General features: G+C 39.5%; 1 protein-coding gene across 4 annotated transcripts in view; it reads left to right on the top strand.

The window, feature by feature from the left end:
• The window catches only part of UST (uronyl 2-sulfotransferase), a gene marked incomplete at its 3' end in the record, with an annotated part of 164,715 nt that overhangs the window by 70,857 nt on the left and 68,720 nt on the right, over positions 1 to 25,138 (top strand). For all 4 annotated transcript variants that reach the window (XM_082757638.1, XM_082757635.1, XM_082757636.1 and 1 more), the window contains exons 3-4: positions 7,870 to 8,025; positions 14,816 to 14,895. In XM_082757638.1, coding sequence (XP_082613764.1) covers positions 7,870 to 8,025; positions 14,816 to 14,895 — 236 coding nt within the window. The remainder of the gene's footprint in view (positions 1 to 7,869; positions 8,026 to 14,815; positions 14,896 to 25,138) is intronic.

A 25,138-nucleotide genomic window follows, 5' to 3' on the forward strand; every position in this document is an offset into this window, starting at 1 on the left:
CAGGTTGTTACTGATATTATCAAAGTATCAATTTGCTGTATGTACAGATGTGGTATCTTGTAATAGGACCTGGTATCTTGTAATAGGATCTGATCCAAGATTTAACAGGCAGACATCTTTATGCTTTGGTCTTAGCTCTTTTCAGAATTATAGGGGTTCAGTACTTCCCAGAAAAAAAAAAAAAAAAAAAAAAGGAAAAAAAATATATATGTGTATAGGAGGGTTTGGTATTGGCTATATAGATATGTTCTGTGGGACAAATTGGGAATCACTAACATTGGAAGACACTTTATAGTAGGTTTTCTTCTGTCTTAGTAAGTGGGAGGACTGTGTCTACATCCAATCTCCTTTTGTTGCTTGTGCTCCATGCTTATGTTTTCAATTATTTTGGTACTTAGGGTTGTTGAATCATTAGGGAACACGTTTTAACTTATTCTTCCAAATATGTTAGCTGCCAAAAAGATGAAATGCTCTGTTTTTAAAAGTCATGCTTTTTCAATTGAATTAGTTGCTTAATGAAGATGCAACAGAAGAATCTTCTGTTTATTCTTCTGCCTATTTTCAGTGCTCCACTGCAGCTGTATGGACTTCAGATTTTGCAAACAAACTTCACCCTTATCTTTCTTGTGGTTTTAAGTGTATTTTCAGTGAACCGTAAAGGGGATGATGCTGTCTAGTCTGCTTTAGTGTTGGTTACTTCCAAAAGCTTGTCTTTCCCTACTGCCACTACATTCTACAGATAGACAGACAGGTACTGCTGAGTATCTGGAATTTGCAAAGCATTTGACGCTGTCCTGCATGACACCCTTGTTTCCAAATTGGAGAGACGTGAATTTGATGAATGGACCACTTGGTGGATACGCAATTGGCTGGATGATTGAACTGGAAAGCTGGGGTTATTTAGCCTAGAGAGGAGAAGGCTCTGGTGAAACCTCATAGCAGCCTTCCAATATTTAAAGGGGGGCTAAAAGAAAGATGAGGAGAGACTCTTTATCAGGGAGTGTAGTAACATGACAAGGGGTAACAGTTTTAAACTAAAAAAGGATAGGTTAAGATTAGATATGAGGAAAAAAAAAATCTTTAATGTTGGTAGGGCACTGGAACAGGCTGCCCAGAGAATCACAAAATGGTTTGGGTTGGAAGGAACCTTAAAGACCACCCAGTTCCACACCCCTGCCATGGGCAGGGCCACCTCCCACTGAATCAGGTTGCTCAAAGCCCCATCCAGCCTGGCCTTGAGCACTTCAAGGACGGGGCATCCACAGCTTCTAAAACCTGTATGCAAAAGAGGGTAGATTAAGATTAGATATAAGGAAGAAATTCTTTACTCGGAGGGTGGTGAGATACTGGCACAGGTTGCCCAGAGAAGCATGATGGTGCTTGACAGAATTGTGTCTATGATATTTAGCTAGGAGAGAGGGAGGGTAACTTTTTCACCTTTCAACCACGCTTTCTACTGGTAAATCTTTGTGTTAGTAATTCTTTGTTCTAGGCACTTTTAAGTGAGAATAAGGTAATTTTTGTTTGGAAAGGGATTTTTTTTTTTTGGGGGGGGGGGGGGGGAATTTCTGAAGTTATCTTTGCAATATGCTATCTCTAACTGGCCTCGATGATTGTCTTTAAGTAGCCTGTGACAGGCTTTTTACAAACCTCACAGAAAAAGAGGCATCAGATGGATCTAAGATCTCAAAGCTAGTAATTGAATTATCTAATCTGTCTTCTTGAAACCCGCAATATGAGGGTGGGTGTTCACTGGGAACAGTAGAAGATAAGGTAAAAATGAAATGCATGGTGGTTAACAAAATTCTGGAGTTTCTTTTGGGTGTGCTGGAAAAGGAGGAGAAATGTCAGAGAGAAATGGTCTGCAGACAGTGTTGGGTGTTGCTTGCTCTCCATAATGAGCATCTTCCACCACTCATGAGCCAAACAGACCATTCCTTTGACACAGTAAGCCATTTTTGAAGCTTTATGATTGTCTCTCAGCTGTGCAGGAAGAAAATGGAGGGGTTGCAGAGGGAAGATTTGGTATTACACAGAGATGCGTGACATTAGCAAGCGTTTGTTTTCGCAATCATATCACTTGTGTGTGTGTTGGTTGGCCTCATTCACACGGCTAAGGTGGAGCATCTTCTGACCACAAGTTAGTGTCTGCTGAGAAAGGAGAAGCCAGTTAGGGCATCAGCTTCAGGCCTCTCTTATGCATAAGGACAGTGGTCACTGGAGTGATTCACTTACCTGCAAAATTTGTGGAGATAATGGACTGCTTTTGGATATGTGCATCTCTGACATGAGTTACTTATCTGGGGAAATTCTTACTGGCCTAAAGAGAGAGCTCTTTGACAGTTGTCACCCTTAATGCAAATTCATTTTGGGATAAACATGATTTTTCTTCCACTGGGTTTCATTCAGAATGGTTCTTGTCAACTTCTTTTACTGTGGAACAAAAGGAAAAAAAAAAACAGTTTGAATTGACAAGTACATCGTTGTATAACTTTTCAATTCCTTGAAAAGAGCTGTTGCAATTATACTGTGGGTTTTACTTTTCTATAACTGTAAGTACCAATTTGTATAACTCCAAAATTAATTATATGTTTGAATTGTTTTTATTACCTCTGGGCTTTGATGCCATGCTCAATAAAGTCACTCTAATTGTTTTGAAGTTATGCATTGTTACATGAATATTATGTTGCCGAGCATCACCTCAGTCAATTAGCCTATATGGTGCAACTCCCATTGCAAAATGAAATGTAACCCAATTAGCAGTTTGTAAATCCCAAACCTCTGTTTTCCATCTTGCTTCTGCTAATATTATAGAAGCACTCTTTTCAAGTGTCTCTTCTGCCATGATCTCTTATATTGTCTGACTGTTGCTGTTGTGGGTATTGTGAGTGGGAAAACAAAGGAGTTCCTCTTTTAAAGTTCCTTTTAAGTTCCTCGTTTTCTCTGTCTTGCATGTCTAGATCTGCCTGATACAAACTCAGGTTTCTAGAAGAAGTACTTCTTCTTCCAAGAAATTACTTAATCTCTTCCTAAAATGCAGAAAGCAGATTTGCAGTGTCCTAAGGGAACTGGTCACATTAAACAAAAGTTTGTTTAAGTACCAAAAGCCTCTGTGCTGCATGGCTTTGTGTATTGGGCATGCTCTCTGTTGCATTTAGGTGTGTAAGTGGAGTGGTGACGTTAATAGATAAAATGTTAGCAAAGCATCAGCAATGAATCCTTAAAGCTAGCCACATTCAGCAGTGCTACAAGTGAAGTTCTGATCAGCTAATTATTGTGTTCTTCTAAAGCAATCTTAGAGCTGTAGTGTTTATCTTGAATCTTGTCCGATTTTACCCAAGCGCATTCACATGTTTACTCAATCAAGGCATTGATATATTGGCCTCCTTTAAACTAAACAGTTCTCTGGAAATAATAGCCCTTTATTTCAGCTTTCTCTATCTGTAGTGAGCATTTGCTTTTGGTTTCTTTTTTTTGCGTTGCCATGGTTATTGTCTGCATGCAGAGCAGAACTGCATTACATAAGAAGGTGAGTTTCAGAAACAAAGGTGAAAACTGGCCAAAATTGATTAGTAGATGTTAGCTGGCAAAATTATTTGCGCTTAGAACAGAAACTTTACAAAGGCCTACTTTTATTTGCTTTCATTCTTTTCTTTAAAAAAAAAAAAGAATTGTATTAATAAGTTTCATCCAAAAGTTATTGTGTAATAAAATCAGGGATTTCTTTAAAAATTGAATTTAATCTGAGTGCAGCAAAATTCACTTGAAATGAATTAAGTATCAATGTAGAAAAATTTTTGCTCACTGTCTTGCAAAGTGCAACTCTGAAATGAAAATCAAAGCAGTTAATAATTATGAAGCATTGTTTAACATTTCCAAACTCTCCACTACATACTTTTACCAGTATCAAAGGTTAGGTACTGGTGCACCATCCAGTTCATCACCTTTGGAGTTCTGTAACCACTGAGGATGGGATTTTGCATTTCATGGGAAGTAAAGCTTCTGCAGGAAAGATTGATTAAAGAATAAGGGGGCTGGTTTTCTCATAGAAAACCTTTACATAAGCGTGGCAAAATAGTGAAGACGTCGTGTGTTATGTGTGTTTTATGGGGCCCATGTTCACTTGCTGAATCAGCAGATGAGATGTACTGGAGAAAGCTCAAACAAGACAGTGATCACCAAATACCTACCCCTTCCACAGCTAGTTTGGGGAGTCACAGCCTTTATAGTTACGTTGCAGTGAAGGATATCCTAAACATTGCTACTAGAAGCAATAGTAATATTCTTTTGGTCTTGAAGTGTAATGATGATAGCAAAGTGCCATGAATGACCAACACTTTATGTTATGTTCAACATTATATATGATGTTCCCATTATATATAAGGGTATCTAGATTTCTCCTTTTATTTTTTTTCTAGTTAGCAGTCTTCTATGAATGTAATCTGAAGGGTTTCCTGAGGAAGCATTTTCCTTCTCTGATGAAGATCTGCTAGCTGTTCCAATATCATGAGAAGTGCCAGAAGCCTTTTCTATGCCTTTTCTGACTGCTGTTATGTTAGAAATCCTACTGCTAGAAAACATGATTGCACCACCAGCAAAAGTAACTGTAGGTTGAGACACACCATTGCTTTGGCACATGACCTGTTCCTTGTGCTGAAAATGTCTTGCCTAGAACCACGTTGCAGGCCTTGTGTCAGGAAACATTTTGTGCAGTTGTCTTAATATAAAAACAAGCTTTCCTTAAGTGCCATACGTGTGCTGCTGTAGGTGAAACCGTGAGGTCCTGACAATGTTGGCCAATTTAAAGGTCTTGAAAACAGATGATTCTTGGTCTATAGCATTAGATGCTGCTGCTATTTGCTATACCAACTGTTTGTCTAATGTGATAATGTGACTTCAGAGTGCCTTTTACTGATAGAATAGCCCTTGGAAATCATCCAGGAACAAAACAAGGCTGCATCCAGCTTTCTTTAGAACACTGAATTGCTAGTTGCATTTTTTGGTTTCCCAGTTTTATGATTTAAGCTTCTAAAGCAGTCTGCAGATCTCAAATCTGATGTCTCCTTCCTTTTCACTCCAGTTTTATTTGTTCCTAACATCTCTGATCAGTAGTGACCCTAATCAGTAGAATAGCTCAATGTGCTTGTTTTATGTACTTTAATAGACTGCTTTTTACTTCTTTTTCTTTAAAAAAAAAAAAAAATGTAGTGCATATAACAATCACACTCTGACTTCTGACATATTAGAAATATATACCAGAATGACAAAATACTTCTGCTCTTAGAAGATAAATAACAAACATCAGTTTTATTCATCTTACAAAATAGACAGGAGAGTCTTTTGTATATCCTGCAGGAATGGCTATGCATAATGGATTCCTACAACATCATGCAATTTCTCATCATTTTGCTTTGGTATCTAGTCTAAGTCAAGGAAATTGTGGACTATCAGACAGCAGTAGCATTTGGTCAGTAAACAGTACAATGAAATGCTTTATAGTGTGTTTTGAGGATCTGAATTCCAAGAGATGCAGCATGGGTGACATGGAGCTAAGAGACTGGCATCCCCAGGAGCAGCAGTAGACTAGTATTGGCAAGATCAGTGCTTCATTGATCTTCTCTTCACTACCAGTAAGGAGCAGCTGAAATTTAGGAGCCAGAAGGGTTTTTTTAAGGCAATAGCTAAAATTAGCATGCAATCCATAATGGATAAGAAACAGTGACCTTATCTCAATGTCACTGAAGAAATCCAAACTGCTGAATGATCAGAAAGCTAGTTGTGCCCACTGACTCCTGCAGAGGAAGCCTTGTTTGTCTCTTGTAGAAGTTGTGCTGTGCCTACATTAGTGAGGGAGATCTGTAGCGGACGTGGAAAGAGCACAGCAAGGACAGTACAGAAGAGGCTTGGGGCACCATGTCTGCCATGACTGAATCCAAACAATTCATTAAGTAGCAAAAAATGAAAGCTTCTGCATGAAAAATGTCTGAAGTGTGATAGGACATACTGTATTTAAAAGAAGAGTCCATCACTCCTGACATTGGTTGTCTTGCCTCAAAGGCAAGACAGACATTTTCCAGAAGTGGAAAACAGCTGGTGCAAATGTATGAAAGCAGGCTTAATGAAGTTCAGTTTGTAAGCTGGCAGTTAATGAAAGCTATTTCTAAATATTCATTTGGAGAAATAATCAAAAGCCTTTTCCTTGTCAGCAGTCTGAATGGAAATAGCCAAAATAAGGCTTCACTGCATGGAGCAGAGGTGGGTGCTCAACCATCCATGGCAGGTCTCAACTTGGCAAGCCTGTAGATAGTTGTAGAAGACACTTGGTGGTTCTGGACTTTGGTATCATTTTATGTTAGTTGCAGACTTGTGGCCATAATTCCTCACTGGACTTACTGTAATGACAGCCTTTGTGGTTTTCATATTCTGTTGGTTTTTATGCCCACAAATCATGATATCATATTCACCTCTCAGTTGTCCTATTCTTTCATCCTTGAAAGTTTTGACTGTAGATCTGTTACCTTTCCCCAGGTGATCTGGGGTTTGAGCCAAACCACTTCCTGTATTACTGGCCTTATTATTCCTGCGATTGCTCTAAGCTGGGTTTCAATATGTCTAGTAATAAAACTTCTTAATTAACATGCTATATTTGCTCACGTTAGTCTAGCATACGAAGCACCATCAATGACGTGTTGCTTTGCTTATTTGTGAAGCACTTCTCTTCTAGAATACCTGAGCTGTCTAAAAGCATTTAGTTAACTATTGTGAGCTGCTCTTTTGGTTGTGCCTTGGAAAAATACTGTTAGAACCACACAGGTACCCCACCTGCACCCCTGGTCCCTCCTTCTTTGCCTCAAAAACAGTAATAATTATAATAATAAATGTTGTCAAACTGTAATAGGAATTTCTGAGAAATAACTGAAAGAAGAAATTTCAAACTTTTCGACCTTCTGTTTGCTGTTCTTGGAACCAAAAAGAAGCTTACCTTCAGCTTCAGAGAGATGGTATTCAGTGAAGAGCACTGATGCCTGCAGCAGTTGCATGAAGAGTGCCAAGTCTGGGGTCACAGCTGCCCATGCTGTTAAATTATCTGAATAGTACTTGGCATAGTTTTAGCCCAAGCCAACTATCAGTCTCCCGAGTGGGGACAGGAGTGTGGTGCAAGAAACTTGAGCTGGAGATCATTGCCGGTAGGTGGGTGGGATGTGGCTGGTCTGGTTTGATGCTTAGTGAATGTCACCTGTGTGGCTGTGACCAGACTGTGCCATTTGTCCTCCAGGCCCGGCAGTGTCTTCTGGCTTGGTTTATTGCACAAGTACGTACCTCGCCAGTGGCACAATTCCTTCTCTAAGACTTTAGAAGATTCATGTTTATATTTTACATTGAAACGGTTGATTAATTTTAGCTCTCTCCAACTGGTTGTTGCTTCTTTAAAGCTGAAGTTTTGCAACTTGAGCATTCCTCTTTCATTAGATCAACTTCACTTTGAGCTGCCAAACTGTAGCACAAGTTCACTGCTCTTCATTCTTTGTATGGAGGCAGTCAACAAGCCCATCAAGTCAACAAGTCCATCGTCATCTTCACTGGAAGTCATCAGCCATGGCTTAGTGTTCCTTGTGTAGCTACTGATCTGTGCTGTTACTTTAAAGTAGGTCATGAGGGGGAAGTCTATGTTTGCCATCTCCTGAGTGACGTGTTTTTATTATAAAGAGCTTATGGCTTGCTGGTGGAAATGAATGTTTCTGACCTGGGCAGGGTCCTAGAAATTGTCTTCTACATACCTGTTGGCTGACGGGCAAAATATTCTGTGACTGGGATACAAAGCCAAAAATAGCAATATACTGACTCATTTTTTTTTCAACCTTTATTTAGGTACTTCCTTTCCCCAGCCAGGTTGTCTACAACAGAGTTGGAAAGTGTGGAAGTCGAACTGTGGTTTTGCTTTTAAGAATTTTATCAGAGAAACATGGATTCAACCTGGTAACGTCTGACATTCATAACAAAACAAGACTGACCAAAAATGAACAGGTAAGTTACTCCTGCTCAACTTAGATCCTGTTCTGTTACTGTGTTTGTGAAGCTGAGAAACAAAGGGAACTATCACAAATCATATTGAAAAGATGTATTACCTGAGTAATCTGCCAGTATTCATCATCTTCTAAGTAGCTTTAGTTAACAGGAGAAATGGATGGTAGAGCCAAGAGCAACATGATGTGGAGGGTTATGTTAAAAAAAAGCTTCCAGTGAGACAGCTCTTGAATGTACTCGACATAGCAGTTAATCCAGCAGAGATGCAAGAAGAGTTACTACAAGTGAAGTTAGGTGCTAACAGCTTCTGGGACCTGTGTTAAGGTATCTGCAGGGCACAGCCGTTTGTCACGTAGGCATGCTGGCTTATTCAGACCTAGCTTGGGTCTCTTTAAGCAGAGTATGAATAAATAATAGCCAATTTCTCTGCTGGCTTTTCCCATTCACTTTTAGTAATGACTTGCATCAATTTAATTTTTTTCCCCAGGCCATGCTAAGTCATGTTGCTGTAGTCTGACACATCCCTGAACCTATCTCAGCCTCTCACTTGTCTACCTTTTTCACATTGTAAAACTACCCTCCCTAAATCAATGCCAAGTGAAACCTCTTTACCCAGACAACCCTCTTCATTAAAGCTGTAGAGGGCATTATTTTCATTCCACAAGAGATCTAGTTATTTAAATTCACCTGTATCTAGCGTAACTGTGTGCCCACCAGAACTACCAATGTCATCCATAGGTATTGATGCAAGTAACACAAAAAAACTCAGTCTCCAAAGTGTGCTGATTAGTTCAGATGCCTTACACACAGCTGTTTCACACGTTGCCCACAGCTGTTCTTTTGATCTGCTGATTCAGGTAAGTGCTGCTGTAGCTGCCTGCATCACTCCTGAGATGAGCAATCTACAAACCACAAAAGGATGTGGGCAGTGATCAAAACAGAGGGATGGGCCTACCAGTGGCATCAGCCTGGGGTTAGGGGTTATTTATCTGTAGCCTGTTTATGAGCATAAGTTTCAATGTTTGTTATTTTAGATATAGCAGTTCATTCCAGATGAAAGTTCCCAAACTTAGCGGATTCCCAAACTACTGCAGTTCCCGTGTTCCTTCCTTGCAGTGTAGCCGTTCGGGTCCCACAGACAGCAATTCACCTAACCCTCTAGGGCATTTGTTTGTGGCCAGAGACAGGAACTGGCTATAAGGGGCTGCCCACCAGCCAAAAGGCTGTGGAAGAGGCCAGTGCCCCCTCTGCTGCCCCTACTCAGCCTCACTGGGTGACCAAGGGACGGGCAGAGCCCAGGGCTGTAGCTGCCGCAGCATCCTTCTGTGCACAGCAAAACCGAGCCTGGGGAGTTTGCAGAATGGCCGGGTCAGGGGCAAGCTTTCTTGTGTTATTTTTTCTGCTTCTTACTTTTTCTGCTTAATTGTTGGTTATGCAGTAGGGGATTTCTATTGGTACGATTGCTTTTGTGTTCGGGGTTGTTTGGGTTTTGTTTTGATTATGTCCTTCATTGTGTTTCATTGCTAATTGGGAGATAAAATCTAAAAACCTCAGAAGTATTAACAGCCACAATCCTTCATCCTCATAATCTGCTGCATTTCTCTGGTAGGCACAGAACATGTTAAACATGATAACAGATCCCATGTAAACAGTCTTCTGTGCTTTGGTCCAACATGTCAAGATTCCAAAAAAGCCCAGACTGATTTGTGATGCAAGCAATACACTGACAGAGGATAAATAGGTGCATTATTTTTTTCACTCCAGAAGCTTTGGGTTACTGTACAGTGAATGTGCAGGAACGCAAACAGTGGTAGACATACTGTTACAGAGCTGATGATTTACTCTCTAGCATGGCCTGCTATAACGTGAGTCTTTCTATTTTAATTTATGGCTTATTTACGTAGTTACAATAGGTTCATAATTTAATGAATACTTTTGCTGAAAAGCACACTTGATCGCCAGGTTGCATGCCTGGAGACACTAACTGTTCTGTAGTTTAGGGTATTTTCAGTTGTCTTCCCATTTTTTATGAGTAAAATATGAAAAATGAATTATTTCTCCCACCTTAAATGTCGTACACACAAGAGGAAATTAAGAGAATGAATTGTCTGAGGCTTCAGGCATTGGAATGAGAGAAAAGAGGTCTGGGCTGGGCTGTAGGCTCCCCGCATAAGAAACTCGCTCGAGATGTTATTGCTCTCACCCTTCTGTCATTTGTCTGTCCCATGTTTGGTTAAAGCTCTGATCCAGCCAAGACTTTTCTGTAAATATTTAGCTTGCACAGTCTGCAATTGTTAAATAAAGTTAAGCATGTAGGTGTTTTTAATGACTATGGAGATTGCATTTAACTGGAATCTGTATGCTCATTGCCTCTTCCAGTCTTCATCCTACGAAGAAATTTTCCCAAATTATGTCTGCCTGCCAGCAATTAGAAGTGTAGCCATTGAACCTCCACGGGCATAAAGGAGTGGCTTCTGGAAGCAGATGAGTTAATTAGGTCATTGCCATTTACTATATTTTCAATTCATAATTAGGAGCTTCCAACTACAGAACTTATGAGTAGTATTTATGTATACAAAGTCAATGTAATTGCAGATTTCAACTTCTTTTTTTGCACTCAGAAGTAAGAATGAGTTTGTCTATAGATATGCAAATACTGACCATATATAGGAGTACCTGATAGTTTGACCTCACATCATTTCACTCTACCCCCCATCCTTTTGGACGGACAGCTGGCTTTATATATAATTCAAGTTATACACACTAAACATCCATTGCTAATTTTTCTTAAATTCTTTTGAAAGCAGAAAATTGATCGTAGCAGCTCAGGGAATTTAAGAAATTTTTGAAACAATTCCAAATCTCTGAGAGTTGAAAATGAAGATCTGGTCTCATTCCTGTGAGCTGTGAATTGTTTATGGAAATGAAGTAATACTGAGATGAAAGTGATACGCCAAATGCCTGTAGATACTTGTGCCTCCTGGACCCTACACGCCTTCTTTAGAGACCGTAACCAGTATAAAAGAAGGCAAACAACTCAAAAGAGAGACAAATAATGAGAATTTTTTGTCCTATTTGCATCAGTGTTAGTGGAAACCATAGTGTCATCCACTTGGAAAATCAGTCACCTCACTGTTTTTATATATTTTGACCTCAGATTCTCTCCCAGTGAAATGAATCAGCTCCAAAAAGTAGGAACACGTTGGCTGTTCTCTAGATAAGATTATTATCTGATTATTTCTTCCTGTTCCCAGTGCAATTAACCATTACAAATCTCAAACGCAATGGGACTGCTCTCAGCAGGCCAGCGTGTAGAGATAGATGTTTATGGAAGGGGGAAAGAAGGTGTCCTATCTCACAAGGCTGAGCTGAGTTTTGATGCAGAAACAATGCTGTGGCTGGAGCCAAGCCATGGTCCACGTTTCTTTCCTTTCAGGGAGGGCCCCAAGCCGTCTCTCTCCAAGTCATTTCACTGTGCCATCTGCTGGATTGTTATTTACAATGCAGCAGCGACTGAAAAATACACTGCTGATGCCGAGCCATGGTGACTTGATTCTTTCAGCATGGCCAGCTGAGATGCTACGATAGTGTAGGACAGTAGTCTGAGGGAAACTTTTTTCCCTTGGAGTATTGCCTCTTGGTTTTCTTGCTCAGGTGGGCTTTAGGATTCAAAAATAGCTTGTGATTTATGGAGCTGCCTCTAATTGCAGATCTGGTCTTGTTTGAAGATCCTGTTTAAAAGACAGAAAATTGATTTTGGAGAAAAAATAGAATGAAAGCTTAAGCAAGGAGTCACAGGAGTCAGAAAGACTAGTCCTTGCAATGAATTGCTGCTGAGGGGGATTGTGTTCTTCTTCTGCTCATGTAATTTATCTTTAAATTTCAAATATTTCTGTCAATGACAGCAAATGTCTCAGCACAGTTGATCATGTCACAGTGCTCCTTGCAGTTGCTTGCTTTGGTTTAGTATCTCCCAAATGCCTGCTGTGGGGCATGCAGTCTCGCTGTCCTTGGCAGCACAGTGCAGGCAGTGATTTGGGCTCACTTTTGCCCAGCGACGGAGCTGAAGTGCTCAGGCAGCACCATGGGCTCTGCTGGCAGATGTGAGCATGTGGGCATAGGGTCCCACTGCCTCAGTATGTCCACACACTCTTCATGTCCTGCCATTTCCCTCTCCCTAGATCCTCATTCAGCAGCATCAACTTCCTGGTGCAATTTAGTTCATTTCCAATGCATTTGATATCTTTGTAAGCACTGTTTCACTGAAAAAGCTAGAAATTAACTCTTGCAGGGGAGCTCAGGGTGACAGTGAGAAAGGTGGACGGCTCTTACAGTCCCATGTCCTAGCAGGCATGTGTGCCTTTCAGGCTTCCCCCAGATATTTTTGCAGCTTCCTTCCCCAAACATGGATGTGTTCTGGTTCCTCTCACCCCCTGACTGTGTTTGCTAGCACAATTGTGGTATCTGCTACTATACCAAGGAGTATCTGCTGGTGCTTGTATGTCTTCATCTCTTTTCAATTTTAGGGTGGTTTAGATGATCTATACTTGTGTCTATCTCCTTCCTGCATGGCCCATTCAAAGGCACCCAAAGGTGCTCACATTCCTGAGCTATCGTCCACTCCTCATTCTTCCTCTATACCAGTTTTCTTGTAGAAAAGAAATCCTAGAGACCCTACTCTTCTGGGAGACATTGGAAGATTTTTTATTTGTTTTTGCATCATCTTAAAAGGAGAGCTGATTGCTTGGTATTCCTGAGCAGTACATTTGGCTTGTTAAGCTGAAATCAGTTCAACACAGTGGGATCAGAGAGAGAGAGGCCCATGGGAAATATGGACACAATTTGCATGTGGCTGTGAGCCATTACAGTTATTTATTTTTCCCTACTGACATCTGTGTGTTGTTTCTGTTGAGCCTTACTTACCCTTTTGGCAGGGTTTTTTAAAGAATGTTTTTTGCTTGTTTGTTCATATGCACGTTGTAGCTTTATCCACATCTGCTTACAAGCCCAGCTGAACATTAAGTGTCTAAGTATGAAGGTACTTTAAGTCAAAACAAAATTCTGTGTCTGCCTTAGAGTAAGTTATCATAGCACAAGAGATTGAGTTTGGTAGCAAGAACTTAAAAAAAAAAAAAAGCCAGGCAGCCAGATGCTCTGCAGCCATCTGCATGTATCTTTGCAGACTGCCTGTGCTCGTGATGCCGAAGTGCCTCTGCTGGTCCAGCAGCAGGCTGACACAAGCCCAATACATCAGATGAAGAGAAATGGGAAGTGCTGTGGTACTGCACTGTGACTCAATGAGGTGCTATAGCCAGTTGGCACCTGCCACAGGGTGAGGTGATGGACAAGGGAGGCTGGAGAGGTACTTAGTAATGCTCACATGTACCCCATTGCACGCATTTATCTGTCATTAAAAACACAGGCAGCTTTAAAGTAATACACAACATAATTAATTGTATGTTTATAACAGCTTTACATCTCCGTATTTATGCTATAATGATGGTACCTCATTTATTCCAAGAATGAATTACAGTGATGACTGTAGTGACATGAACAGAGTTTTTGTACCATATGAGTATTTTCCTTCTGACACTCATTTGTGCAGATAGAGTAATACAGGTAAAATACCAATACAGCAGAAAGCTTCATACAGTTTTGAGAACTCCAATTCTCCTGTAACTTGGCTGGATAAAACAGACACACAAAAAAAGAAACAAAGTGAGACCTCTGATATCCAGCCCCTAGAGTCTCTCCTCTGTTTCTTTCTGGAAACAAGGTGGATGAATATAACTTTTTGGCACAGAGAGTTACAAGTCCTAACTGGGTGTCAGCTATTTGGGTTATTATGAAGTGTCCTGGGCTTTCTAATTTTGGGCTGGGCAAGTTCTGCTCTTTAGGTTTCTGAATTTCTTGCTGATAGCAGTTTTATTGTGCTGGAGGAGCTGTGTGAAGGTATGTTTGTACTTGGATCCATAGTCTAAAGATGACCAACTAAAGCTAAGTGGCCTCTTCCCTTCCTGCCTGATGGATGAACAGTTTGCTTCAGTGCTTGTTGTATGCGTATACAAATGTTGAAGGCAGAGGAAAGTAGGGAAGAACATAATTGTGTGTGCACTTTTCATTTGGTCCTAAGAATTATATGGCTACACCTAGTCTTGTCTGAAAGACAAAGGCAGGTTGTGTGTCCTATGGAAAAAAAGAAGGAGAATGAAAAATGGATGAGAAGCAACAAAATGTGATATGCAATGTAAAAAACATGGCAAAAAGTCCAAATATCAAAACTAAGAAATACAGAAATAATTAATGATTGATCTCCCTTGGAGGCAGTTTAATATTTTTGTAGTCTGGATATGATTTTCTGCCAGGCTCTAATAGACATTGGCTCAGGTCCTGTTTTCTGTTACATTTTCAGTTATTTTACATTTTGGCATTCTAGCTAATGGATCTGGTGTCTTCAGAAGGCAGCTGCCGGTTGCAACCTTCTGGTGCAGATTTAGGCAGGATTTCATTTTTTCCCTTAGTTTAAGCCTTCCTCTAAACCAATATCCACTTTTGGAAGTACATAAGCTCCATGATAGCATGATGGTGTCTGCATCTTTAACCTTCCTTGTTTAGGCATGCAATAGTGATAGTGCTATCTTGGTAAGGATGTTTGGGAGGGATGGTGGGAAAGGAGTTCCTGAGTAATGCTGACTTGAAAATTATGTTACTATATGTTGTTTAAGTTATATTTGTCTCCATAATGTGCCTTGACATAACATGGAAAATTTGATTTGTTAATTCTTTTCAGATGGAATTGATTAAAAACATAAGCACTGCTGAGCAGCCCTATTTATTCACTAGACATGTTCATTTCCTCAACTTCTCAAGGTAAGACATATTTTCACAGTATTTTTTGCTGATTTCTATTAGTTGTAATACACACAATATTTGTCTTTCTTTTTCAAATATAAAAATGGACTTTTATTCTTTTCTGACGTTGGAAGTCACATTTCAGAGTTTTTTTCTCTATTGTCTCTTTCCTACCAAATAGTTACATACAGTATGTTTTTGAAAAGCCAGAAAACTATTGTATGCTTTTGCCAAGATTACCTTGGTTTCTAACATTTCCAGTCAACACACTAGAGGTGGTAACTTGGGTCTTTGAGATTAGCAGCAGCCTGTTGTGCCACAGTTGTGTGGCATCTCTGTGTAATTAGATGCTAATCTAAGAATGAAAGCTCTGCTAAGCTCATTAATTTTGTACCTGGAATGATTTTTATTTAACCAATTTAATTTTGTACTGATAAAATAGTCCCAGTTCCACAGGATACAGAAGTATTTAGAAACCATGCAAATGAATTACACTCCATATCATGGGAGTGCAATCCCTTCTGGCATAAAAAGTAGCAGCTCTTTAAATTACACAGTAAGACTCTAGAGAAATTTATAGCATAGAATGTGAAGAAAATTGAATTTGGATGAAACTTCTGAGGAACTTTTGGAACGGTGTGAATGAGTTATGCCAGTTAGCATTTAGCCAGGATACAGAGGTTAAAGCTAACTGCAGATGGTTATTGCCCGGGCTTTAAATTTCATTTAAAAATTATAATCAGGATGTGTGCCATCTGTGCTACTAAGTTGGATTCCTGGTATTTAGATGAAAGAATTTCTGTAGAAGTGTGAATTTTCTACAGCTTTGCAAGAGCTTGCCTAGCTTCCCAGTGTTTTGTTTATGCCATAATATTAGTGGATGTGCTTTGAATGTATGGCTTCAGGCATGGCTAGAGAATGCAGTAAGAAATGCTAAATTTTGGGAGGGGTTGGTGGTTTTGTTTTTTTAGAAAATACATTATTCCGAGCAATTGAAAGTTCACTTGCCTGTAACTGGTTATAGGCATGTTTTCACTGCATGAAAACCTGAAGAGTTAAACAGAATTTTAGTCTTCCATGTTCTCTGTTCTGATTCTATGACAGTTCCATCACTAATACATTATTTTTAAATTATAAAACTCATTAGAATAGAACTTCACATCTTTGGTAAATGATCTTTTCTCCCAGCCAAAATACAGGATCAAACAAGTAGCCTGCCTGAGGGTCAAAGGGAAGTTCTTGATTAAGCTGATTTTTTCAGAGGCGGTACACAGCATTAGATACATGAGAAAAACATGAACACAGTTACCTCTTACTCTTCCTATGATTCCATTTCCTATAAATATGGTACCTCCTTGTCGCACGGGTAACATGTATCTTCTGTAGTCTTTCCATAAGATTAAATCCATCTACACTTTTCTTAAGTACAAATTTGTGAAAATACATAGAACGGTGTAAAATATATTAAAATATTTTCAGCTTCCTTTTTGGCTGTTACTTGCAAATCAGGAAAATGTATTTTTCCTTTTATTGAGAGAAAACTTGGTTTAACTGATAGCTGTCTAGTAGTGAAGAGGCTGTGATTAGTCTTTTAAATAGGGTACCACTGAGGTGCATCAATATTGTTTACTTCTGGTTTAGGATTTCCTAGTGTTTTCTGATAAATTAAACATCTGTAAGAGTTTTAGTTTCAAAATATATTGGTGGTGTTCCATCTAATGGTGAAGCAGGATGTTGGATATTTTACTTTGTTCTTTAATTCTATAATGTTATTTTTAGACTGTATTTCATTAGGGAGCAGAGTGTCAAGTACCGATTTTGCAGAAGTTTCAAGAATGTGATTTAAATAGGCATTATAAATAGTATGGTATTGTGAAGGTGTTCCAGTTTTGCCTGTGCATTCTTTTTCCTTTCTGATTGATTGAGGGATGGTTTTTTTTTAGAACTATTCCTTTATGGCCCATCCATAGTGGATAGCTGAACTGAAATTGCCTATGGGATATGCTTCTTCCTGTTTGACCTAGCCCTTCTACCAGCTCAACATAAAAGCCATGCAATACCCCAGAAACTAAAAAAAAAAAACAAAAACACAACAGTGTCAAAGTATCAGTGTGGTGTTTCTTGACTGACAGCTCAAGACTTTACACAGCACCTCTTGGTGGGAAGGCAGCACAGCGGGGAGTGGGGCTGAAGGTAGGAGACAACTTAGCTTGAACATAAAAGAAGCCCACTTTGGTGAAAATCATTGCTCCTTCACAAGGAAAGGGATGAGGCTTTCTTCAAGGTATTGTAGCAGAACCTTTACTGGACATCACAAAGTTTTTCCCAGGCAGCCATCCTGGATATTAGTCCAGTGAACAAAGTCACTTCACCTTTGGTGTTTTATACCTTTGAACCTAGCCTTTTGTTTGTAGGAAGGGATAGAGAATGCTTTATTCTCCTTCCACCTGTGTTTATCGAGCAGACAGGTGGGAGGTAAAGGCATGTTATCTTCATCTCTCTTTCAGTAAGCTTCAAGGTCACCACACATTTTTGTTTGAGTGCTTTCAGGATCTGAAGGGATTGCTGTAAGCAGTTCAAAGCCTAGCATTGGCTACTAGAGAAGCAGATAAAACAGAGCAGAGGCCTGCAAAAAGGGAGTCTGCTTCGCCTCCAGTTATTGGTGCCTCGCAGCTTCCCAAACAGTAGTAGGAAAAATAAACTTGCTTTTTGTTTAATGTCCCTGATGTGAATAACAGCAATGACAGACCGTTTGGATTTTCCTCCTTCGCATCCTGCACCTGCTTATAAACCTGTCAGCACTTAAAGCTCTCTGAATATTCAGAAAAGCATTGTGGCATTTACTTATGCTGTTTAGTTTGTTTCCAACTGGAAAGGGGGGAAAAAAAAAAAAAGGCCTATATCACTTACATCTTCTTTCCAGAAAAAAACTCCTGTGGAAGTGAGCTAAGGCTTAGGTCACCGGTGAATTTGAGCACATGCATGTTTCAGAGGCACTGTTAGTTCTGCTGAATAAAGTTCTGAAAATTTGAAAATCCCATCTGAACCTGAACGCTTGCCAGGGACATTTTCCTCTCTTTTTGAACAATTTAAGAGTGTCTGCTGGTTCAGCTGCAGTCATGAATCTTCATTTACTTTCCTACATTCTTGTCTTTCTTTAGTTTAGTACTATCTTTTCTCAATCCCAAAGAGTGCAAAGAGGCAGACAAAAAGTTAAATCTTAACAGAACACGTTAAAGCAAATCTTCATGTGAACTTTTACTGACAGAAATCTAATTAATTGCAGCTTCAAACAGAAGACAAAAAACTAGATTTCTTGCTGTTTTCTAATGTGAGGGAATTTATGTGTCGCACATGTCACAGACCAGTTAAGGAAAAACTTTATTCACAGAGTTTCCCAGCTTGTGTTTCCAGTCTGCCTTGTGTCTGTCCAGCTTTAGGAGACATCCCCGTGCCTCAGATGGGTGGCTGCTCCATCCAGTCCATTTCGGGACTATTTATTTTGGGGGAAATGGTGCTGTTTATTGAATCCTCCTTTGCTTGTGATTCTTGGATGAGGCTTTTCATTAATGATCATTGTCTTGCTCAGGTAATTTTAAATGCTGGACTGGCTTCTACATGTCTGGCTTTCTTCTGATAACCCTACTTTGAAATGTTGTTATCTGCAGAGGTAAATGTTTGGATGCTTTTTGGTTTTATACTGGCTGTTGCTGTTTAAAAAGAAAAACGTTAAGAACAAAAAGGAAAAAAAAAATCTTATGTACCCAAGGAAGGTAGAAGTTGTCCGTAATAACCTGTGCTAAAGCCCACAATGCACAAGGCAGAAGCACCCATCGCCACTTACAAGGATCTCAAGAATTCCAAAGGTTTGTATCTGTGCATGGATGTCTGCCTGAAAAGGACACGTGGCAGGATCAGGATGACAGCTGCCATTTAGCTTTGTCATATGCCAATTCCTTTTCAGTATCAATACTGCATCTATTTAAAAAGAACTGTGGGAACAATTCCATTATTAAAAGTACTATGGGTTTTGTGGCATCTTTCGTAAGGTCTCTTACATGTCTCTTTCTGAATTTAATTTTCTACATTAATATTGCTGTGAAAAGCTTCTGACATGTTAATCAGAAACAAATACATAAGAATGTATATGCTCAAGGTAGGTACAGATTTATATGCCGCTGCTACATTTGCTGAGATGGCAGGTGTTATTAGTAGATGCAAGTAGCATGGTGTTAGGCTGTAGAAGCTTTGAAAAACTGGAATAACTTGCAGAAACATAAAAAGCTATTTCATATTTCAAGTTCACTGTGTTTTATCATAGACACCCCTTGTCATCTATTTATTTAGCCTGTGAAAAATTAAGTGGGAAGAAGCTTCAAGTTTGTGGAAAAGCCCCGCTTGAACTCTTCTGATGAATTAAGTAACTATAACAGTCTTTTGGCAACCATTCAAGATCATTGGAGTGTGCTCCAAGTGTCACAGATTTCAGAGAAGCAGAAGAACATTTGCAGGAATGCATATAGGGGCAGCGAGGCCAAGGCTTTGGTTCAGGATGAGTCAGGGATCGGGAGAGTTGCACAACTCCCAGTCTGGATGTGGTAAGGCAGATTTCTTCCCTCCAACACCTAATCACAGTAGGTGTTTTTATATCTTCGGAACATGCACTTACAGTCCCCTGTTCAAGCAGAGCTGGAAGCCTGCCTGCTCCCTCCTGTCTCAGGGTAAATGAACATTACACAGGAATGTGTTAAAGTCTAAAGGCGTGCCTCTGTCAGTGACTGGTAAGTGATTTTTGCTTGCATAAAGGCTGGCTGGCTAGGTCAGGGTAAAGTCATAGGTGGGAGAAGCATTAAAAAGACCACCCAGAGAGAGAAACAGGCTTTTTCAGGTTTCACCAAAGCAATGAATTCTTTACTTACTGTAGGAGGAGTCATAAGCCACTGGAGTAATCTCCTTTAAAATGTCTTATGATGTGGTAAATAGATGCAAAGAGATGAAGTGTGAACTCAATTTAATCTCACGTTTTAATTAGCCCTTAAATTTCAGTATATCTTATTTGTCTGAGAAGCCGGAATGAATTAACGGCCAGCAGCAGATGGGAGGAATCGGCCTTTCTGCACCATTGGGCTGCTGCCCCGTTCTTCTCTTCAGTTGCAGTTTAATACCTGCAGTGCGTCTGCATTTGGTGTCTGTGTGCCTGTGCTTGACAGGAGAGGACAATGCGTTCCTTTTAGCACAACTTACTAAATTCTAAAGTAAGGCTCATGCAGCTGTTCCAGCTGTTCCGCCTCTCTTTCCATTTTCCCCCCACACCTCATTCCTAAATAACTTCTGAACCCGTTGGACAGTTTCAAATACAATTTGTAAGGCCAGTAGAAAACCCAGAAACAACCACGTTGCTGCAGGTGCCTCCGCCGAAAAGAAAGCCAAGCAAGACGGAGCTGCCAGGCTTCTGCTGGGCCACAGCCAGCGGCCACCACCCTCTGCCCTGCTTGAATGCCAGCCCCAGCTCTGCTGTGTCTTTCCTGCTCGGTGCACGAGGGGGACAGGTTTGGAGGAGGAAAGAAAAATCTGTTAGGTCTTCTGCTCCTGAGGGTACTTGCCTTGAGTCTCTGGCATCAACATAAGAAATATTTCTGGTTTTCTGTTATTCATTAGTAAAGTTAATGTGCAAAGCCCTTGTTTTTCTTGAAAAAAATATATTATTTTTTTTGGTAAACAGTCTGTATCAGCATTACTGATTTTTGTATTACTTTTTTAAACAGACACAGAGGCCAACACTAACTAATAAAAATCAGTCTGTTGTAGGGACTGACACAGTCACATGCAGTAGTGCTGATGAGTTTACAACCTTTGTTTCAACTCATACCCAAGTTCTGAATTATGGGTACCAGTACATCACGTGCTGTTTGAAGTAGATATGGACAGAGAGAGATTCAGTATGGATAAGTGCAAAACTGTGCTTGATTTCTGAATATTGTTCAGTTGTTGTTGTTCTTTGGCAGTCGTGTTTCTTCTGATGCAGAAAATAACAGTTCAGCACAGCACTTTTACATTACAGCATTCTTGTTCTTGGGCTCTGTAAAAATGTGTCCATGGCCAAAAAAACAAAAAGGAGGTAACTCTTGGAAAAGTAACTTGCCTATACGTCATGCAAATCAGCTGCATGTTTGAAAGCGGGGCACTCTGCTTGGAAGCTTGGCTTTTGAAAGCCTTGCATGTCAGATTTTGATTGTTCATAAGGGTTGTATGATAAAATGATACGATTTAAAAATTATTCCCATTTTTAAAAAGCAGGTCATCTTGCTTTGCCATGGCTTAACCTGCACATGTGTCTTTGACCTGTCAATTTGGAAATATAATTTAAATGTTTTATAGACTGCTAAGACGTCTGTAAAACAGCGGTGACTCTGTGATGCTGCTTTCTTTGACTTAAAACAGAGCCATGGAATATTTGTCATAACCCTCCCATTTATTAACAACTTGAGAATTCTTGTTTCTCCAAATTCTCCAGAGCAAGTAATACCACACAGAACGCAGATGTTTTGCAGAACATGCCTATTATGTGTTTTAACTGTACTCAACTAGCTTTCGAGAAAAATGTTCAGGGCAAATCTGAAGATGCTGAATGTCCACGCCCCTTCAAATACAAACTATAGTATACTCTGCATGAGTATACTGCATGAGTACTCATGCAGTAAATCAGTCAGCTTGCACCCATTTTGTGCAGTTCACTGGTAGGAGGGATCAGGCTTTTGAAATACCTCCTTGAAATGACATCTTGAAACAATGATTGCAGCCTAAGTTTACCTACTAAAGTAGTTTCATGTTGTGGATTTTCTCTCCTTTAAAAAAAGAGAATGTCAATAAAAATATGCTAAGAAAAAAAAAATTAACCTTTGGTTAAGCCCTTAAAAGTAGGGAAATGTCAGCTAAACCTATGTGCCCGGCTTTAACACTGTGTCTTTATGTGTGTTCATTATAATCTATATTTTTTGCTAACACATCATGAAACACTTTCTACCATCATGTGAGGTCCGCCTTGTAAAGTACACATTTCATGAATGGCCACATGGTGCTGTAATCCCTCCTACTAAATTTTTTTCTTTTTTTATACTAATTTTTTTTAATGATGTGACAGTGTAATGATGTTTTTAACTGTGACTTGATGGAAGGCTAAGCACAAATCTAATGTGGAGTTTGACCTTTGTATGATCTAAGAGTTTGGGGGTTTTGTGGTTGTTTTTTTGTTGTTGTTTGAAAACATTGCCCTGTAGTGATTTTTTTCACAGTTTTTTAGATTATCTGCTTTAAAATTTATTTCCATAGATTTCCCATGTTCTTCACATAGTAGACTTTACAGCTTTCATTTAGCAGGTAATACAATATTCACTGAATAGAAATCATTACTTGAAATTTAGTTACCCTGGACTTGAAGGCCAGTGGGATTAGTCAAAATGCTTAAATTATCATTTTTTACTGTTGTTTTGGTTTCTGTGCTCATATTTGCACTGTAGATTATATTACTATTCTTGGAGTACATTAACTTGAGAAAGATGTTCATTAATCAGTAAGAGTCCAAAAACAAGTAAAGGAAAAGATCAGAGAGAAAAAAGTGACCTGTGACAAAAGACTGAAAGGGCAGAGAAAGAAACAAGAGAGAAGACTGGGAAAGAGGGGACTGTGATAAGGTAAAGGAAATACACTGTTCTTTGAAAGTAATGATATCAGAAGTGGTGGTCTTAAATTGCATCAGCAGAGTTCTAGATTGGGCATCTGAGAAAATGTGTGAACAAAGACGACAGCAAAGCAACAAAATGCAGTATACTCATGGATGCTGGAGTTGGTAGTGATAACTGCATAGCTGATTCTGCCTTGGGGCAAAAGTTGGATTGCGGCAATCAAGTCATTTCTGTAGTCCTCCTCACCCTTGCACAACACCTTATACAGACTGTTTAAACCTTGATTCAAAATTACTGATAATGGAGAATCTGCTATCCTTGGTAAATTCTTCTGATATTGAATTGTCCTCTGACTCTAAATTTTGAGTTGTTTTTCCTCATAATTTTTTTCTGAGAAAGCCAATTGACTCCTTTTTATTGGATCTCAGAATCCATTTGCCCTACTACTTGAAGGCTCCTTTTATCTGATTTTTCTCCTATGTTATCTTTCATGTGTAGGTTCTTATGCTGTGGTAAAGTCACCTTCCAGGCTTCTCAGGTGTTTTTATTTTCCTTTTTGTTCTGTTTTCAAGGTGAAGGCTCTGCCCTTCTTGACATTTTTTTCATTGCAAGGCATTTTTTCATCATTGTGACTCTGCTCTGAACATTCTGCGTGCTTTGTTTGAAAAGGACTCAGAGCTCAGTTAGTGCTTGTGTTGGTGCTGTGGCAGGTCTTTGCTCTTCTCCACTCGTGCATCATAGAAGAAGGGAAACTAGGATCATTTTGGCCTAGAAAATCTCACACTGCTGAGTGCAGGCATGCTGGTCCTTATAAAAATGGTTCCTTTCCTGTGAGTGTCCTCTGCTCTTGGTTCTAGGTACTTTGGTTTTGTTTTGTGATTTTTTTTGTTTGTTTCGTTTTGTGGTGGTGGTGTTTGTGGTTGTTTTTTTTTTTTCTGTCCAACAATGTGTGTTTGCTTACCTTGTGGCTTGTTCAAGTGTCTCTGTACCATGAAACCGCTCTGTTTATTGTTCTCACCTCTTGCTACTTTATTATCTGAAACTGTGACCAGTGGTTTTCTGCTTTTCTTCTGAACCACAGATGGTGATATTAGACAGTATAGGTTCAAATACTGAAACGTAATAATATCCACAGATCCTTCTATTCAATGCTGATTGCTTAGAATTTCACTTTTGGGATGTGGCAGCCATGTTTTCAGTTGTTGTTTCCAGTCATGTTACATTGATTTTTATATTCTGTGCATTGTCACGCAACATGTACTACCAAGTTACGGGTTGTGATGAGAGGTGACTTTTCATTACACCCAGTTTACTGTATTTGAATTTCCATATGGTGCTCGTAGCATTGTCTTCAGTTGCTCTGTGACAGCCATTTCCACAAAACAGCTGGAGTCCCCATTAACAACCCCGATAAAAGCATGAAGACGGGAAGCTGCATATGCAATACCGAGTGCGTTGTAACTTCTGACCCTTGTCTACATCCTCTGCATGATAGCCTTCCTAAGAAGTCAGGTCACAAGATTTATGTGAATAACCATCTCAGCCAAATCTGTGCTCTCAGTTTTGAAGATGCGTCTTTCCTGCATACCATATTGGTTGATTTAATACTTCTGAAAGTGTTGTGTTAGCTGTTCTACTATAAATGTTTGTTTTTTTTTTTCATAATAATTTGTAATTTTTTTTCCATTCCTCTACATAATGTGCAACATTTGCTTTTGATGGAACATCTCCAAATTGTAGCAAAATGTTAATTAGAGGTCTAGAGAGTTCCTGAGCCTGACCTTTTGAAAGCCTTGAAAGCAAAGTATCTGGAATTAAGTGGTTTTAAATCATGCAGAGTTTGACTTTAACTGCTATTAGTGTTGTGTGGATAATTAGTGTTTTCACTCTTGCTTCCAGCTGTTCATTAATAAAACCACAAATAGTATTTCCTTGTCAAGTATTCCCTTTACTTGAGCTGGGGATGCTACATAGACACAGGCAGGAGTTGTGTCAGTGTTGGTGCTGTTCATTATCAATTTATATTTCAAACTACTTTGATATCCTTAGTGTACGGAAAGGCATAGATACGGATAATTTTCAGTATGTTTGCCATGCATGAACGTAAAAGGCTGGCAGAAATACAGCATAAAATATTTTGGGAGATCTACAGCATAGTGAAATAGAAAGCCTCACAGTGTAATCTGCCAGTTGTTCACTGGTCTGAGGCAGTTTACTAAGCAATTTCTTTGTGTTTTGTTTTGTTTGTTTTTTTTTTTTATGATGACATTACCCAGACATGTCACTCGGAAGCTGAAATTTCTGCTGTTGATGTCACAGCTTCGGAAGGGGTAGTTTATGAGAGCAGTGTTGCCAGCTTGCACCATTTTACTGTTAACTTTGAACCACTGAGCACTTTGGATCACACCTCCCATTCAAGGCCAGCCCAGCCAAGAATGCAGTCTTGAAATTAAAAGAATTATCTCTGCACACTTCTTTTTTTCCTCCTAATTCCAAAGAAAAGCTTGAAAGCATGGCCACAGCACAGGGTAAAGGCACAAAAGCAAGAAGATAAACTCCTTGAGTTGGGAGTCTGGCAG

This window comes from Aythya marila, assembly GCF_965140915.1.
Source record: "Aythya marila genome assembly, chromosome: 3".
NCBI lineage: Eukaryota > Metazoa > Chordata > Aves > Anseriformes > Anatidae > Aythya > Aythya marila.